Source organism: Oryza sativa, chromosome 10 (assembly GCF_034140825.1).
Source record: "Oryza sativa Japonica Group chromosome 10, ASM3414082v1".
Taxonomy (NCBI): Eukaryota; Viridiplantae; Streptophyta; class Magnoliopsida; order Poales; family Poaceae; genus Oryza; species Oryza sativa.
This window is the reverse complement of record NC_089044.1, coordinates 19,528,188-19,542,716: the sequence shown is the minus strand read 5'-3', so window position 1 is coordinate 19,542,716 and position 14,529 is coordinate 19,528,188. Positions and strand designations below refer to the sequence as shown.

The 14,529-nt window shown below is 46.1% G+C and overlaps 3 protein-coding genes across 5 annotated transcripts; 2 read left to right on the top strand and 1 right to left on the bottom strand.

Moving 5' to 3' along the window:
• Positions 1–360: 360 nt before the first annotated feature.
• Positions 361–2,531, bottom strand: LOC112936585 (uncharacterized). The gene is made up of 2 exons (XM_066304574.1): positions 2,381–2,531; positions 361–1,541 (listed from the first exon to the last, which is right to left on the bottom strand). The coding sequence occupies exons 1-2, from the start codon at positions 2,529–2,531 to the stop codon at positions 604–606; spliced, it is 1,089 nt and encodes a 362-aa protein (XP_066160671.1). The 3' UTR covers positions 361–603.
• A 688-nt stretch (positions 2,532–3,219) lies between these two features.
• LOC9266167 (protein Rf1, mitochondrial) lies at positions 3,220–6,501 on the top strand. Of its 3 annotated transcripts, XR_010736977.1 has the most exons (5): positions 3,220–4,412; positions 4,933–4,961; positions 5,083–5,141; positions 5,221–5,338; positions 6,144–6,501. XR_010736977.1 is itself a non-coding variant. In XM_066304701.1 (2 exons), the coding sequence occupies exons 1-2, from the start codon at positions 3,303–3,305 to the stop codon at positions 4,963–4,965; spliced, it is 1,143 nt and encodes a 380-aa protein (XP_066160798.1). In that variant the 5' UTR covers positions 3,220–3,302; the 3' UTR covers positions 4,966–5,111. The 3 variants fall into 3 exon arrangements, 1 of the variants encoding a protein (XP_066160798.1); XR_010736978.1 differs by lacking the exon at positions 4,933–4,961; XM_066304701.1 differs by lacking the exons at positions 5,221–5,338; positions 6,144–6,501 and having other exon boundaries at positions 4,933–5,111.
• Positions 6,502–8,586: 2,085 nt separating this feature from the next.
• LOC4348999 (vacuolar-sorting protein BRO1) lies at positions 8,587–14,050 on the top strand. Its single transcript, XM_015758103.3, has 8 exons — positions 8,587–9,382; positions 9,962–10,912; positions 11,076–11,165; positions 11,256–11,324; positions 12,094–12,234; positions 12,512–12,560; positions 13,013–13,116; positions 13,232–14,050. The coding sequence occupies exons 1-8, from the start codon at positions 8,711–8,713 to the stop codon at positions 13,805–13,807; spliced, it is 2,652 nt and encodes an 883-aa protein (XP_015613589.1). The 5' UTR covers positions 8,587–8,710; the 3' UTR covers positions 13,808–14,050.
• Positions 14,051–14,529: the final 479 nt, after the last annotated feature.

Sequence of the window (14,529 nt, the reverse complement as noted above, 5' to 3'; positions counted from 1 at the left end):
TTAACACTAGCCCTTGACATTTGTCTTAACACTAGCCCTTGGCATTTGCAAAGCTCTGTACAATTAACCTAAACCATAAAAATATTTTCAAACCATATAATATTTTCAACTAAACAATACTGCTACCTCCTTTTCATATTATTAGTTGTTTTGACTTTCTTCTAGTCAAACTTTAGGTTCAATCAAGTTTGTAGAAAAATTTAACATCTACAGCACCAAATTAGTTTCATTAAATACAACATTAAATATATTATGATAATATGTCTGTTTTGTGTTGAAAATATTGCTAAGTTTTTTTATAAATTTAATTAAACTTAAAATTAAAACGACTTATATATAATACTAAGTATCATGTAAAAAAATATTGAACTAAACCGATTATAAGCAGCGTGATGGAAATTCCAGCCGTTGACAATGTCCAACCACGGCCGTGTGGGCCCCACTCCACACGCTTCCCTTCTTCCCGCCCCCGCCACGATACGAAGTTTACAAACAGAACAGCAGCCTCGCTTAATCCTTCTCCGTCACGTACTTAATTACCACCTTTTTTACTTAACTTAATCCAACTCCTAATCATCCCATTGCAATATGTCTGTTTTATTACTACGTTTCGTCGCGTTCAGCTCTCGATCGATTACGAGAGCCATGAAGTCGCCGTTCCGACGCGCGGCGAGCGCGCCGGCGCCGGCGCCGGCGCCGATGCCGATGCTGTCGTTCGCGGGCAAGAGGCCGAAGCACTTCACGCTTCAGGACAGCTCGGCGGCGGAGAGGGACGCCGACCTGGAGGCGTTCATGCGCGCGCGCCGCCTCGTCGTGGTGTCGTCGTCGGAGAGGGTCGCCGGCGACCTCCGCGCGTACCTGCGGAGATCGAGGCGGTCGCCGGCCCGCGGTTCGACGCGGCGGTGAGCAGGGCGGTGCCGCCGTCGTCGTCGCAGCTCGGGATTGCCTGGCAGGACGACGCGGCGGCGGCGGCGGCGGGGGGATGGCACAGGTGGAGTACGGCGGGCGCGGCGGCGTGCCAGTGGCACACGTCGCTGGTGACCGAGCGGGAGGTGGCGATGTTCGCGCTCGCGGCGGAGTCGGCGCGGGCGGCGGCGGCGGAGGACAGGCGCGGTGCGGACGGGATCCGGCGGGCGTGCGCCGCGCTCTGCGATGCGGCCGGCGCGCTGAGGGAGGCGGCGGGCGGAGCCGACGCTGGCGCCGCGACGGGCATGTCGCCCGCGCGCGTCGCGGCGCTGGAGGGCCTGATGCTGGCGTAGGCGCTGGAGTGCTACTTCGAGCTCGCCGTCGCCGGAGGGAGGCCGCCGGCGCTGTGCTCGATGGTGGCGAGGCAGGTGAGCCTGGACTACGGCGACGTGCGCGCCGCGCTGGAGGCCCCCGAGCTGCGGCGGCAGCACGCCGACCACCGGCAGTGGGCGGCGCACGCGGAGGCGAAGGCGGCCTACTTCGCCGCCGAGGCGTGCCTCCGGGCGGCGCGCGAGCGGCGTGCCGAGGGAGACGTCGGCGTGGCGATAGCGCGGCTGAGGCAGGCGGCGGCGACGCTCAAGGGATCGAAGCCTCTCAAGAAGGCGGCGCGCCGGTGCACGCCGCCGCCAAGTGGCTGAAGCGGGAGGTGGAGGCCGAGCTCGCCGGCGCCGAGCACGACAACGGCATGATCTACTACATGGCGGTTCCGGCCAACGGAGAGCTCGCCGAGCTGCCCGGGCTGCAGCAGAGGCTCGTCCAGCCCACCCCATTGGAGAACATCCTGCAGCAAGGAACGCACGGCGACGGCGGAGCTCCGGCGGCCGGCGGCTAGCCGCCGTCGCGCGCGTAGCTGAAGTAATGGACATTGCTGTTCATAGTGTATTTGTTACATTGAATCGAGAGTTTCGAGACGTTGGCACGTTGCATTTCATGGAGGCCTGTCTCAAAAGGTGGATTTGTTTTTTTTTAAAAAAAGAAATTGCTACCGGACACTCAAAAATCATGTAATTGACTGAAAGACACAACAAAAATGTGAAACTGTCGATGAAAACTACAAAAGTTGTGTAATTAGTTGTAGGACACCCGGAGGCATTATTTTATAATTTCCGGGCTGAAAGAGAGGAGATAAATTTCGTAATGACGGGAATACCCCCCACTACTCCTTCCTTTCTTCTCGATGCAGCGGACATGTAGGCCCGCGCACAGTGTTGTCCTTCCTCCTCTTGCCAGCGCTCCACTCCAAATCCTCTATCATCCATGGCCCAACCGACTGCTACCTTCACATCTTCACCCTCACCGCCCCTGTCCTTTGCCTTCTCATCTCGCTCCGGCCTCAGTGGTGACGCTAGCGGTCGCCTTCGTCGTCGTATCCTATGCCGCCCTCCTTCTGCTGTTCGCATGCCTCTGCGTCTACGAGCGGCGCCGGCGAGGGCGTGGCTCACGTGTGCGGTATGGGCAGCCTCCATGCTACTCACCACCATGTTCGTATGGAAGGTCGCGGCGCTCATGCTGTGGCCCGTGGTTGCCGTGGTGTGGGGGCTCTCCATAGTCACCGTGCTCGACATGGTTTACCACAGAACTTTACTCAAATCCGAGCGATTTTGATCGAGATTTCAAAATGGAATCTTGAGGGCAATCGAAGAGTAAAGTGAGAGCATCAAATCCCCTCAGCCTATTCTGGAAAAATGCGAGGGAATCGATTGGATTTTAGAAGGGATGCAACGGCGTTGGTCGGCGTTGGACGATGGCGAGAAGAGGACGACGATACTGTACGCGGGCCCACATATCAGCTGCATCCAGAAGATAGAAAAAAGTAGAGGGGGCATTCCCGTCATTTCGAAATTTCTCTCCCCATAATTCCTCCCCTATCGTTTTTTCCTTCTTTTTTTCCAGGTAGAGCAGAGGGAACAGAGGAGCGGGGCACTGGTGCTCCGGTGGCTGGGAGGTGGCGACGTCGGCGGCCGAATGTGTTCCCGAGCGCCGCGCTGGAGAGCCCCGAGCTGCGACGGCATCACGCCGACTACCGGCCGTGGGCGGCGCACATGGAGGCAAAGCCGGTCTACTTCGCGTCGAGGCGTGCCTCCGGGCGGCCCGAGCTGCAGCAGCAGCTCGTCCGGCCCACCCCAATCTGGGCCGATTGGGCCGATCTCAGCCTCCCGGAGCGGAGACCGATCTGGGCCGTCCATCCGCGCCGCCCAGCCAATCGGACGGTGGGTGTATTACTGTACTGCCAGGTCGGTGACCGTACAAGCCGGAATATTCAGTAGCGTCGTTCGCTCCCTGGCTTCTCCATTTCTTCAGCTCCGCCGCCGGCGGCGGCGGCGGCGGCGGCAGGCATGGCGCGCCGTGTCACCACCCTTACCCGCGCCCGCACCCGCGCCCGCGGCGGCGGCGTCCCCAGCGCGCAGGGTGGTACGACCCAAGACCTAGGGCGCGCGGGGGGCAGTGGCACCGAGGGCGCACGCCACGTGCTCGACGAATTGCCGCTACGGGGCTGGGGCGCCTCGATCTACAGCTTCAACCGCACCCTCACCGACGTCGCGCGTGACAGCCCAGCCGCAGCAGTTTCGCTCTTCAACCGCATGGCCCGAGCCGGCGCCGACGAGGTAACTCCCGACTTGTGCACCTACAGCATTCTCATCGGTTGCTGCTGCCGCGCGGGCCGCTTGGACCTCGGTTTCGCGGCCTTGGGCAATGTCATTAAGAAGGGATTTAGAGTGGAAGCCATCACCTTCGCTCCTCTGCTCAAGGGCCTCTGTGCCGACAAGAGGACGAGCGACGCAATGGACATAGTGCTCCGCAGAATGACCGAGCTCAGCTGCATGCCAGATGTTTTCTCCTGCACCATTCTTCTCAAGGGTCTGTGTGATGAGAACAGAAGCCAAGAAGCTCTCGAGCTGCTGCACATGATGGCTGATGATCGAGGAGGAGGTAGCCCACCTGATGTGGTGTCGTATACCACTGTCATCAATGGCTTCTTCAAAGAGGGGGATTCAGACAAAGCTTACAGTACATACCATGAAATGCTTGATCGGAGGATTTCACCAAATGTTGTGACCTACAGCTCTATTATTGCTGCGTTATGCAAGGCTCAAGCTATGGACAAAGCCATGGAGGTACTTAACACCATGGTTAAGAATGGTGTCATGCCTGATTGCATGACATATAATAGTATTCTGCATGGATATTGCTCTTCAGGGCAGCCAAAAGAGGCTATTGGAACACTCAAAAAGATGCGCAGTGATGGCGTCGAACCAAATGTTGTTACTTATAGATCACTGATGAATTATCTTTGCAAGAATGGAAGATGCACCGAAGCTAGAAAGATTTTCGATTCTATGACCAAGAGGGGCCTAGAGCCTGATATTGCTACCTATCGTACCCTGCTTCAGGGGTATGCTACCAAAGGAGCCCTTGTTGAGATGCATGCTCTCTTGGATTTGATGGTACGAAATGGTATCCAACCGGATCATCATGTATTCAACATTCTAATATGTGCATACGCTAAACAAGAGAAAGTAGATCAGGCAATGCTTGTATTCAGCAAAATGAGGCAGCATGGATTGAATCCGAATGTAGTGTGCTATGGAACAGTTATAGATGTACTTTGCAAGTCAGGCAGTGTAGATGATGCTATGCTTTATTTTGAGCAGATGATCGATGAAGGACTAACCCCTAACATTATACTTTCTGTTTCCTCAGTCTTATTCTAAAAATAATTTATACTTTCTGTTTCCTGTTAGTGATGGCTATAACCATTAGATGGCTTTTTACAAATTTAGATGATAATTATCATTGTTCAATTTATTGCTGAAATTCTTATCTGTATGCATCATTGTTAACACAGCGACAACCAGGAAATTAGTTCTTCTTGAGCTAATCATTTCCCTCCCTAGTTCTGTCATACCTGTGCGGCTATATTACTGTCAGCTGCTTATGATGGCTGCAAAGCTATTTCTTTTGTAGGATCCTGAGTTCTACAAGTATTTGGAGAAGTGAGATAAAGAGCTCTTGGGATTTGACGATGATGACTTTGATGTAACACAAAACTATTTAATTAATTATTTTTCATTTTTCTGGTGTCTTCCCTGCTGCTTGATATGCTGGAAATGGAAGAACTTGGAGGGAAACCAGATGCTGTAGGCAAAGCTGTGAATCTGTTCAGTGTTAAACAGGTATATTTTCTCGTAATACAACACTTCCTTTCGGAGCACTACTTTGAAAAACCTTTTAATAGGTACTTTTTTCTGGCAGGTAGATAAGAAAACAGTGAAGACGCGTGCCTTTCAGGAAGCATGCATCTTTTCCGCGGTTGATGAGTTGGGCTAAGCATTTGGCCCAATGGAGAGAGATCAAAGATCTTATCCATCAGGTTTGTGCCTGTTTTTTATTCTCTTTTCCAAGAGGTTTTCCACCGGTTTTTGGTGTAAATGTTAGCATGTTTCTAGGTGTAAATTGATTCCCATGCATTGCTATATAATCTTGGCCAATGGTTTTTAGTGCCTGTTTTCAAATTTGGTTAGCTGTCAGTCAGGAGGTGCATGCTATTAAATTTACTTTTGCCGATGCAAAACTGTCCATTTTCAGTTTTTGAATTCATAAAACTCCATACTAGCTTGAAGAATATTAGCAATACTAGCTTTCTTCCAAGCTAACCATTAGTTGTTAGAGAAGAAGGCAACGCTCAAAATGTCCTTTTTAGTTTTTATGTTTGTTCTGCAGACACTTGTCTGTAAATTTGAAATTAATTAAGCAGGTTTGGATAAGCTGCTTACTTTTAATATGTATAGACTTCAAATATCCTTTGGCTGATTGCATCCAAAATTGCTACGGAAAGTCTGAAATTTTGTTTAGATCATGCCAATAATGCATGCAGAAAAGTTTATTTTGGTTTTATAGGCAGGCTACAGGCATGACATTGCTGGGTCAATGGCTTGAAAGCTGAAACAGTAACCTACAATATGGAAGTAACTAAAACGCTGGGCATTTTGCTTTCAAATTTTTGAATGCCAGTTATGTTTGACAGTCCTTTGCACTTTGCATTTAATCAAGATGTCCATATCTCGGGTAGATAAATTGTTTATCTTTTATGATATCAATTGGATATTCGAAGTCACATCCTACTACTACTAATTTGATGATGCATTAGTTTCGATCACAAGCATGTTTTTTGGCAGATTGATATCAGAAATTAATGGGAGGATGGTGGTGTGCTTGCAAGGCTGGACGTTTGCTACCAGAGGAGTGTCCTGTAATACAAGGCATGCAGTTCAGTGTCCTGTAATAGGAGTGAATCGGTGTAATTTCTGAAGAAATTACGCGTTTGCTTCCCTCTGATTTCGCGTTGGGGGGCAACATGGCTTTGCGCCTGAAGATTAGTAGTATTAGGGTAACAGATTGTTGAGCTAATATTTGGTGCCGCATCGGAGAAACTGAATAGTATATGTTGTTAACAGAGAGGCTCATAGCTGATATGTGCTCTTGATTGTGTGCTCAGTTTAATTACTGTCAAATTTAACGAGAGTAAATTCATCCCATCAGTGTTTGTAATTTCAGCCCAAATGCACCTGTGAGTTAGGCCCAAAGTGGTCCCAAAATCTGCCTAAACCTGGCCCAAATTCGGTCGGTAGTGTCACACAGTTTCACTTATCGCGCGGCGGTTATCGCACTTACCGCGGGGGTACGGTAGGAGAAACCGGTGATATGGTTTAGTTGAATTTTGACCAAATTTAAAATTCCAGAAAAAATAAAAAAAATTGAAAAAAATCATGGATGTTGTTCTTTAATTGTACCTGCCAATGGTGAAGAAATTTTTTGAAATAGAGTAAGTTAAATTCAGATTTGAGGATAAAACCAAAAATAGTTTACAAATTGGAAAAAGGAAGACAATATTAGGCCTTAAGTATCCTACATATCCTTCCAATTATTCTCAATTTCTAGTTTTCTACACATATTTAGCCATATTTTTGTTTTTTTCCTATTTATTTTTCATTTACATGATTTCAGCTATACAGCCCGCGATAACCGCGACCGTGCGATGTCACGGTTATCGCGGTAAACCATGCGGTAACCACGGTGAAATCGCGAAACCGCCAAGTTTTGAATTCGAATTTTTGGATGTGATGTTTGTACAATTTTAGATAGTTATCGCGCTACTGCGGGGTGGCGGTAACCCCGGTCCAAACGATAAGGTAAACCCTGGTCGCACAAATTTGACCTAAAAACCAACCGGTTATCGTGCTACCACGGGGTGCCTCAGTAGGACCTTATGTCATGGGTTCAACTCCTCATGGGAGCGAATTTTCTAGGAATTAGTGGCATTGTGCTTTTCAACGGTAGGCGACGTACCGGTTGACAACGAGGCGCCTGTGATGACTTCGTCAATTTCAAGGATGATTTGTCGGCCCAATCTTCGAAGATTATAGGGGTAGGGTTTGCGCACGTGCGTTCATAAGGGTGAGTGTGCATATGTTATGAGTGTTTGCGTTATACTGTATAATTCTAAAAAAACAATAATCATCCCATAACTTTCGACCCGAAAACGAACGTCAATTCGACCCAAAAGTGCGTCTAAAGTTATCCCCTTTCACATCCATGGTAAATTTAAAGTTTATACATTAATGTGATTTAAAATTTAAAATTATTTGAAATGTGTATAAAATAAATTATCTAAATATTGTCAAGGTAGTCATAGATATAGATCATGAATTTATGTTGCTAGAAATATCCAGCTTATAAAAAAAATCCTAGATACATGGCTGTAGCAAAAGAGATTTAGATTTTATCTCAATTTCCGTTAGCATTTTTTCAATTAATAATTTGTTAAGTTTGTAATAATTTAAATCTAATCAATTATGTGCTAATGAATTTCTGTTTTACGTTACATCTATTTCAAACATCACCTTAGAGCAGGTAGAATATTGAATTATAAGTCAGCTATAAACATATATCGAGGAGATAAAAGAAGAGAGAGATAAGTAGCGGGCTACAGATTTATAGCCAGCTGCAGCACAGACTTCACGATGCAATGTGCGTACAGTCTAACATATACCTTTACATATAACTATTGTATGAATTGAGGGTGTGTTCGCAGTTGCTAGTTCCCAACTAGGGACAGTACGCACGTGATTAATTAAGTACTACTCCCTCCGTTTTATATTATAAGTTTTTCTAGCATTGCTCACATTTATATAGATGTTAATGAATCTATACATAATATCTATATAAATATGGGCAATGCTAGAAAGTCTTATAATATAAAACGGAGGAAGTATTAGCTAATTTTTTTTTTAAAAAATGGATTAATTTGATTTTTTAAGTAACTTCCGTTTCGTGTAGAAACTTTTTTAAAAACACACCGTTTAGCAGTTTGAAAAGCGTACGTGTGAAAAACAAGAAAGAGAGGTTGGGAAAAGGGGCATCCGAACACAGCCCGAGTATAAATGATTTGGAGCTGGTACCAGTACCGGTCACACGCGGACGCGGTGCGCCGACCGTCCGACCCAACCCCAGCCCCAGCACGAATCTCAACGCGACGCCCCCCCCCCGGCGGGGGCGCCCGCCCCGACGCGGCGAAGCAAGCAATCCTCCTCCTCCTCATCACACAACACAAAGACGACTGACTACTCCTGTGGACGGCTTCCAACTTCCCCCAATTTTTCTCTCTTTTTTTTTTCTTCCTTTCCTTCGCCGCGAAGCACTCCACCGCCGCCGCCGCCCCCGATCTCTTCCTCCGGCGGCCGCCATGTCGTCGGCGGCGAACGTGATGCTGGCGATCCACGAGAAGAGGACCACCCCCACCGACCTCTACCGCCCGCTCCGCCTCTACATCGCCTCCGCCTACTCGGAGCGGGAGGCGGCCGCGGCCGACGACGACCTCGCCGCGGTGCGCGACCTGCGCGCCGACGTCGAGCAGCCGTCGCTCCCGGACCCGTCCTCCCTCGAGCGAAGGCGGGACGCGCTCCTCGCCTACGCGCGCGCCCTGTCCCTCGTCGAGCCCCGCTTCCCCATCTCCTCCGACCGCGCCCACGTCCACTCCCTCGCCTTCACCTGGCACGACGCCTTCAAGACCGGCAAGAAGGCCAGCGTCGCCTCCATCCACCTCGAGAAGGCCGCCGTGCTCTTCAACCTCGCCGCCGTCTACTCCCAGATCGCGCTCGCCGCGGACCGGGCCACCGACGTCGGGATCAGGACCGCGTGCGGCTCGTTCCAGAGCGCGGCGGGGGCGTTCGCGTGGATGAGGGAGAGCGGCGTCGCCGCCAAGGCCGTCGCGGCCGGGGCCACCACCGTCGACGTCACCCCCGAGTGCGCCGCCATGCTGGAGAAGCTCATGCTCGCGCAGGCGCAGGAGTGCTTCTTCGAGAAGGTGATAGCCGGTGGGAAGCCGCCCGCGCTGTGCTCCAAGGTTGCCCGGCAGGTGAGCCTCTTCTTGCTCTGCCTCCTCTTGTTCAGGTTATTTCGATGATATGAGCTGATAATAATGTAGTGAGGGAGCTTATTTCGATTTATGTGGCTAGTATTTTGGAATGCTTTTTGTGGAGTCGTTTGATGGGGATACTGTCTGTAATTACCATCCACAGGTGACTTAACATAGCAACTTGTAGTTTTGGGAATTTGTCTAAATAAGTGCTCCTTTAGATGCTATCTTTAGTGTTGATAATAATAATTGGACTTTGCTATGGTGATTGGTGAACCATTGGGCATGAAGTCTGTCTTGATAGCATGATAAACTTGAGTTGTGGCATCATCCCATGGAGTGATCATATTTTAAATGAAACTGACTGGTTACAATATGATTGATTTGGTAGCATTCATGTGTCTCTCCTGGTGGTAAATAGAAGCTAGATTAGGTCTTGCAGTTTATTTGATTAAATAAAGTACAATTTGCAGGGTTTACTGCTTTTACAAACATTCAAGATACAAATATTTCTTCACCTTTTTGTAATATTGGTGTCAGATGTGCTATTGGATTGATTTGTGGATGTCCCTTTTTCAGGTGGGCATATTCTATGAAGAAGCCTATGCAGCTCTTAGCGCAGCTCCTCTCAGTCAGCACTTTGATAAGACATGGGTTTCTCATGTCCAGCTGAAGGCAGCTCAGTTCTATGCTGATGCTTGCTATAGGTGTTCTTTGGATCTTCACGAGAAAGAAGAAATTGCACAGGAAATTGCACGTCTGAAGATTGGAATTAGCGCTTTGGCAGATGCCAAGAAGGTGGCCAGGGGAGTTGCTGCCCCACTTCTTGATTCTGTTAATAAGCTGGAGAGTAATATGAAGACCAACTTGGAGAGGGCTATGAAAGAGAATGACCGTGTTTATCTGATGAGGGTTCCGGATGCTAGTTCTCTTGGCGCGCTCCCTGCAGCATCACTTGTAAAGCCTACATCTTTGGCTGAAGTTCTAGATGCTAGCAAAGAGAGGCTTTTTTCATCACTTGTGCCTGATGGAAGCATGAAAGCACTTTCCAAGTACACTGAGATGGTAGATAACATCATCAGGACTCAAGCGGAGAAATTACAGCAAGCTAGTGAGATCACTAGAGTTAGGTTGAAGGAAATGGACTTGCCCGATTCCATTCTTTCATTAGAAGGTAATATCACCTTACCTTTAGATTTGAAGGAAGACGTTGAGGCTGTTCAGATAAGCGGAGGCCCTGCTGGATTGGAAGCGGAGTTGCAGCAGCTTAGGGATTTAAGCAGAGTCAATCAGGAATTACTTGTTCAGACCGAAGAGATGCTGCAGAAGGAGGCGAATGAAGATGCTCAGTTTCGGACGCAATTCGGGAGTCGTTGGACTAGACCTCAATCTAGCACCCTAACAAAAAACATTCAAGACCGATTGAATCTGTTTGCTTCTAATCTTAAGACAGCTGGTGATAGTGATTCTCAGATTGAGCGAGGTTTGAAGGAGAGCTATCCATTGATATCTATTCTTGACAGAAGACCGGTGAGAGTTAAAAATACATTATACTAGATAGTGTTCTTGTTTTTTTTTTCTTCAACTTGTCTTTCTTGATATGCTTCATTATGAATTTCAATGATGTTATTCAATCCTACACTCTTTTTTTTTTCATATTTGGTCTGTTACATATTGCTATTATATATTGCAGATAGAGTCTGCACTACCGAGTATTTCTAGGCCTATTATGTCCTTGGATGGGAATGAGGATGCTATTGTTGGAGCCCTTAAACAAAGCTTGGTAATCTACATTGTTTTTGTTAGCTGGCAAGTTTGATGTAAAGCTTCACTTGTTTTAAAACTTAAAAACCAATTTGATGTGCTTTTACAGAGGCAACTAGAATCTCTAGGAGCACAGAGAGCAGGTCTTGAAGACATGCTTAAAGAAATGAAGAGAAAGGTACTATCTTTTATTGCTTATTTTGATATCGTGTACATAAACTACTATAAGTCCCAGACATATGTTATGACAGATTAGGAATTTCTTTTGTTCAGTATTAGCTTGTTGATAATCATGTAGTTGACTTTTGTTTTATGTTTAAAAGCTCATGCAAATATTCTGATTCTTCTACATTTGGTCGTATGTGCATACTAGGGAAATATCCATGTTTTTACTTTTTTTTTAGAATGCAGGAGAGCTGCTTTATTTCATTAAGAAGGAAAAAAACCAGCCATGCAACCAAGGGCTCACAAGCCCTTCCACAAATAGCATCACTCTTTTTTTTTTTACATTTGAACCTAGTCTTCTTGCGATCGCTTCATCCCCCCCCCCCCTCTCTCCTTTGTATGGACCTATCTCCTGAAGTGTTACTCATTATTTTTTACTGCATTTTACTGGCAATAAAATTAGTTTACAACCAGTTGCCCATTGATCTTCACTATGGATGGATCATGTTCATGCCTGATATGTGGTGTTCTTGGAGTCCTATGCTTGTACGTGTATGTGATAACCTGCTAGGAACCAATTAAAAGCTATACATGTGCTCTCCGTTTAACTTCCACTTGACAAGTTTTCAGGGAGGTCTTGCATTTTCTTTTCAAAGTTTGTTTGTCCTTGGCACCTTGTAACGGTCGAATTCAATATCTGTATTCATGACTGATAGTGACACATATAACCTGTGATGCCATCATGTTCATTTAGAATTATGACATACAAATATTTCTATCAGGATGACATACTCCCTAAATTGATGGCCGGTGTTGGATCACACGATGATCTTTTTAAGAAGGAGATTTCAAAGTATGATCCTGTCTGTGCTGAGATAGCTGATAACATTGTGGCGCAAGAACAACTGCTGCTACAAATACAGGTAAGCCACCATTCCTGATAAAGATTGATATAGTCCACCTTTGCAATTCTCTTATTCTAGAAGTTCAATGTAAACACCTTTCTGCTAAAATCTAGATAGACATCCCCCAAAAAATGTAATTATATTGAAATTTTTAAACGTCTAATAGCATCAATGGTTTAGTTGGTATTAGCAAAGAAAGAACAACCAGAAAATATTTTGAAGAGTTAACTATACTGTATTTCATGTTCTTTCGTCCTTATGTCTAACACTATTTATATTTTGGATTTCTGCACAGGCACAAAATGAACAGTTTGCTGCGGTGTTCAACCTAGAGGATTACAAAGGTATCCCTTCTGATTTATTCATCAATGGATTATATTGTGCGCTTAGTGACTTTGATAGCTGGATTTTTGCCCATTCTTAGGTAGCAACTAATGATTTGGATGTGGGATAATTATTTCTGTTACACTTACCAATAAGGTTGGGAACTTATATATACACATACCTAGTCATCAAATTGTCTGCTAGCTAAAACAACAGAATGCTGTGTTGTTTGTATGCATGTGTTTTTCTCTGTTAACCATTCAATTATGTTTCTTCGTTGAATACATTTTCTCCTCCTAGTTCTAGTTCAATTTAAGATATGAAGAACCATTGATGCTGGAACTTGGTCTCTTTAATTCTAATTTACAATTATTTTATCATGTAAATAGTACCACAATCAGTGTTTTTAAGTATGTATCCTGGTTTGTAAGCAATGAGCTGTGTAGGCCTGATTTGTGAAGCATGTTTTCAGTTGCTCGTGAGAGATGTTACAAGCAAATTGCTGCGGCTGTTGCTAAATACCGAGATATTAAGAAGAACATTAATGAAGGCCTCAATTTTTATGTGACATTACAGGTAAATGCGCGTCTCTGTTTCTACTGTAGTTAGGATATATATGATGACAGTTACCATTGTATGTAGGAGGACCACTGTATATGTATTTATATCCTGAAATGGTCCTTTTGTGCAGGAAGCAATTGGCAAAATAAAGCAGCAGTGCAGTGACTTCATAATGACCCGAAACATTCAATGCCGTGAAATGATCGAAGATGTGCAGAAGAAGCTAGCAGGTTTCAGCTTCTCATCTTCTTCCAGCCAAGCAAGCATGCAGAGGAATACTTCTGTGCCACCAGATCAGAACAGTCCATCACCACCACCACCGTCGTCGCATGCTCCCCATGCTCAGGGCCCATATGGTGTTCCACCCGGAGGCGATTCAAGACCCGGGTACTCTCAGCCCGAGCAAAGACCTGCTTACTCACAGCCATACCCGCCCTATGGCGCGCCACCGCAACAGCCTCCATATGGTGCGCCGTCGCAACAGCCACCTTATGGCGCGCCCCACCCTGGTCACTACCAACAGCCACCACACCAGCAACCTCCCAACCATGACTATGGCCAACAAGCATATCCTGGAGGATGGCGCGGGCAGTACTACAATCCACATCAGCCACAGCCGCAGCCACAGCCGCCATATCCTCAGCCACCGTACAATGCCCAGGGTTCTTACCCTCCTCACCAGAGCAGCTACTACAGGCCTCAATGAGAGATGGTTTTGGGATGTGGCAGAACATGTTTGTGTGCCTCTTTTTATTTTTCTTCAGACTGCGCATATGTGAATTACGTTTTATGGTGTACTGCTTACAAAGTGAGGTGGTGTAATATCGATTGGTGTCAGGTTGGTTAGACAATAGCCTGTATCATTTGGTCCGTATTAATAATGTTGAATATGATATATACAGGCCACGCGCCTGCAATCCCCATTAATATGTGCCATTGTTGAGCAGTATTTCTCTCTCTTGCCAAATTTTGTACTACTTGTCAGTGAACACCATCCTGACGTTTTTCCGCGAAGGATGTCATAGGGATATTGAAGTTACAAACTGCACAATAACTGAAAGGAGGATACTTACAAAAATAATAGAGAATGATCCACAAAAATATGTGATTTTGCTAGGTACTCCCTCTGTTCTAAATATAACAAGGTTTTTACATCACGTTTATAGAAAAATATATTAACATTTATAATACAAAATAAATACATTCTCATGACCTATTTTAATTATGGATTTAATAACTGATTTAACGTTGCAATACTAAAATAAATACGTTATTAAGAGCTATTTTAATTATAGATTTAATGAAAATGTTTGTTAATACTGGTGTATTCTTTTTTACTTCCCCTATTTCGCACTATAAATCGTGTTGAGTTTTGAATAGATTTACGTGTGGATTTATGCATATGTTTTACACTTCCTCTATCACATA

What these genes read in the sequence shown, in the direction of transcription:
- LOC4348999 (XM_015758103.3), top strand. Translation starts at nt 8,711, where the DNA reads ATGTCGTCGGCGGCGAACGTGATGCTGGCGATCCACGAGAAGAGGACC. An exon ending in AACTGCTGCTACAAATACAG is followed by an intron (nt 12,235 to 12,511) that starts GTAAGCCACCAT and finishes ATTTCTGCACAG; the next exon opens with GCACAAAATGAACAGTTTGC. An exon ending in ATTTTTATGTGACATTACAG is followed by an intron (nt 13,117 to 13,231) that starts GTAAATGCGCGT and finishes CCTTTTGTGCAG; the next exon opens with GAAGCAATTGGCAAAATAAA.
- LOC112936585 (XM_066304574.1), bottom strand. Translation starts at nt 2,531, where the DNA reads ATGTCGAGCACGGTGACTATGGAGAGCCCCCACACCACGGCAACCACG. An exon ending in CGCCCTCGCCGGCGCCGCTC is followed by an intron (nt 1,542 to 2,380) that starts GTAGACGCAGAG and finishes CGATCCCTTGAG; the next exon opens with CGTCGCCGCCGCCTGCCTCA.
- LOC9266167 (XM_066304701.1), top strand. Translation starts at nt 3,303, where the DNA reads ATGGCGCGCCGTGTCACCACCCTTACCCGCGCCCGCACCCGCGCCCGC. An exon ending in ATGCTCTCTTGGATTTGATG is followed by an intron (nt 4,413 to 4,932) that starts GTACGAAATGGT and finishes TTTCTTTTGTAG; the next exon opens with GATCCTGAGTTCTACAAGTA.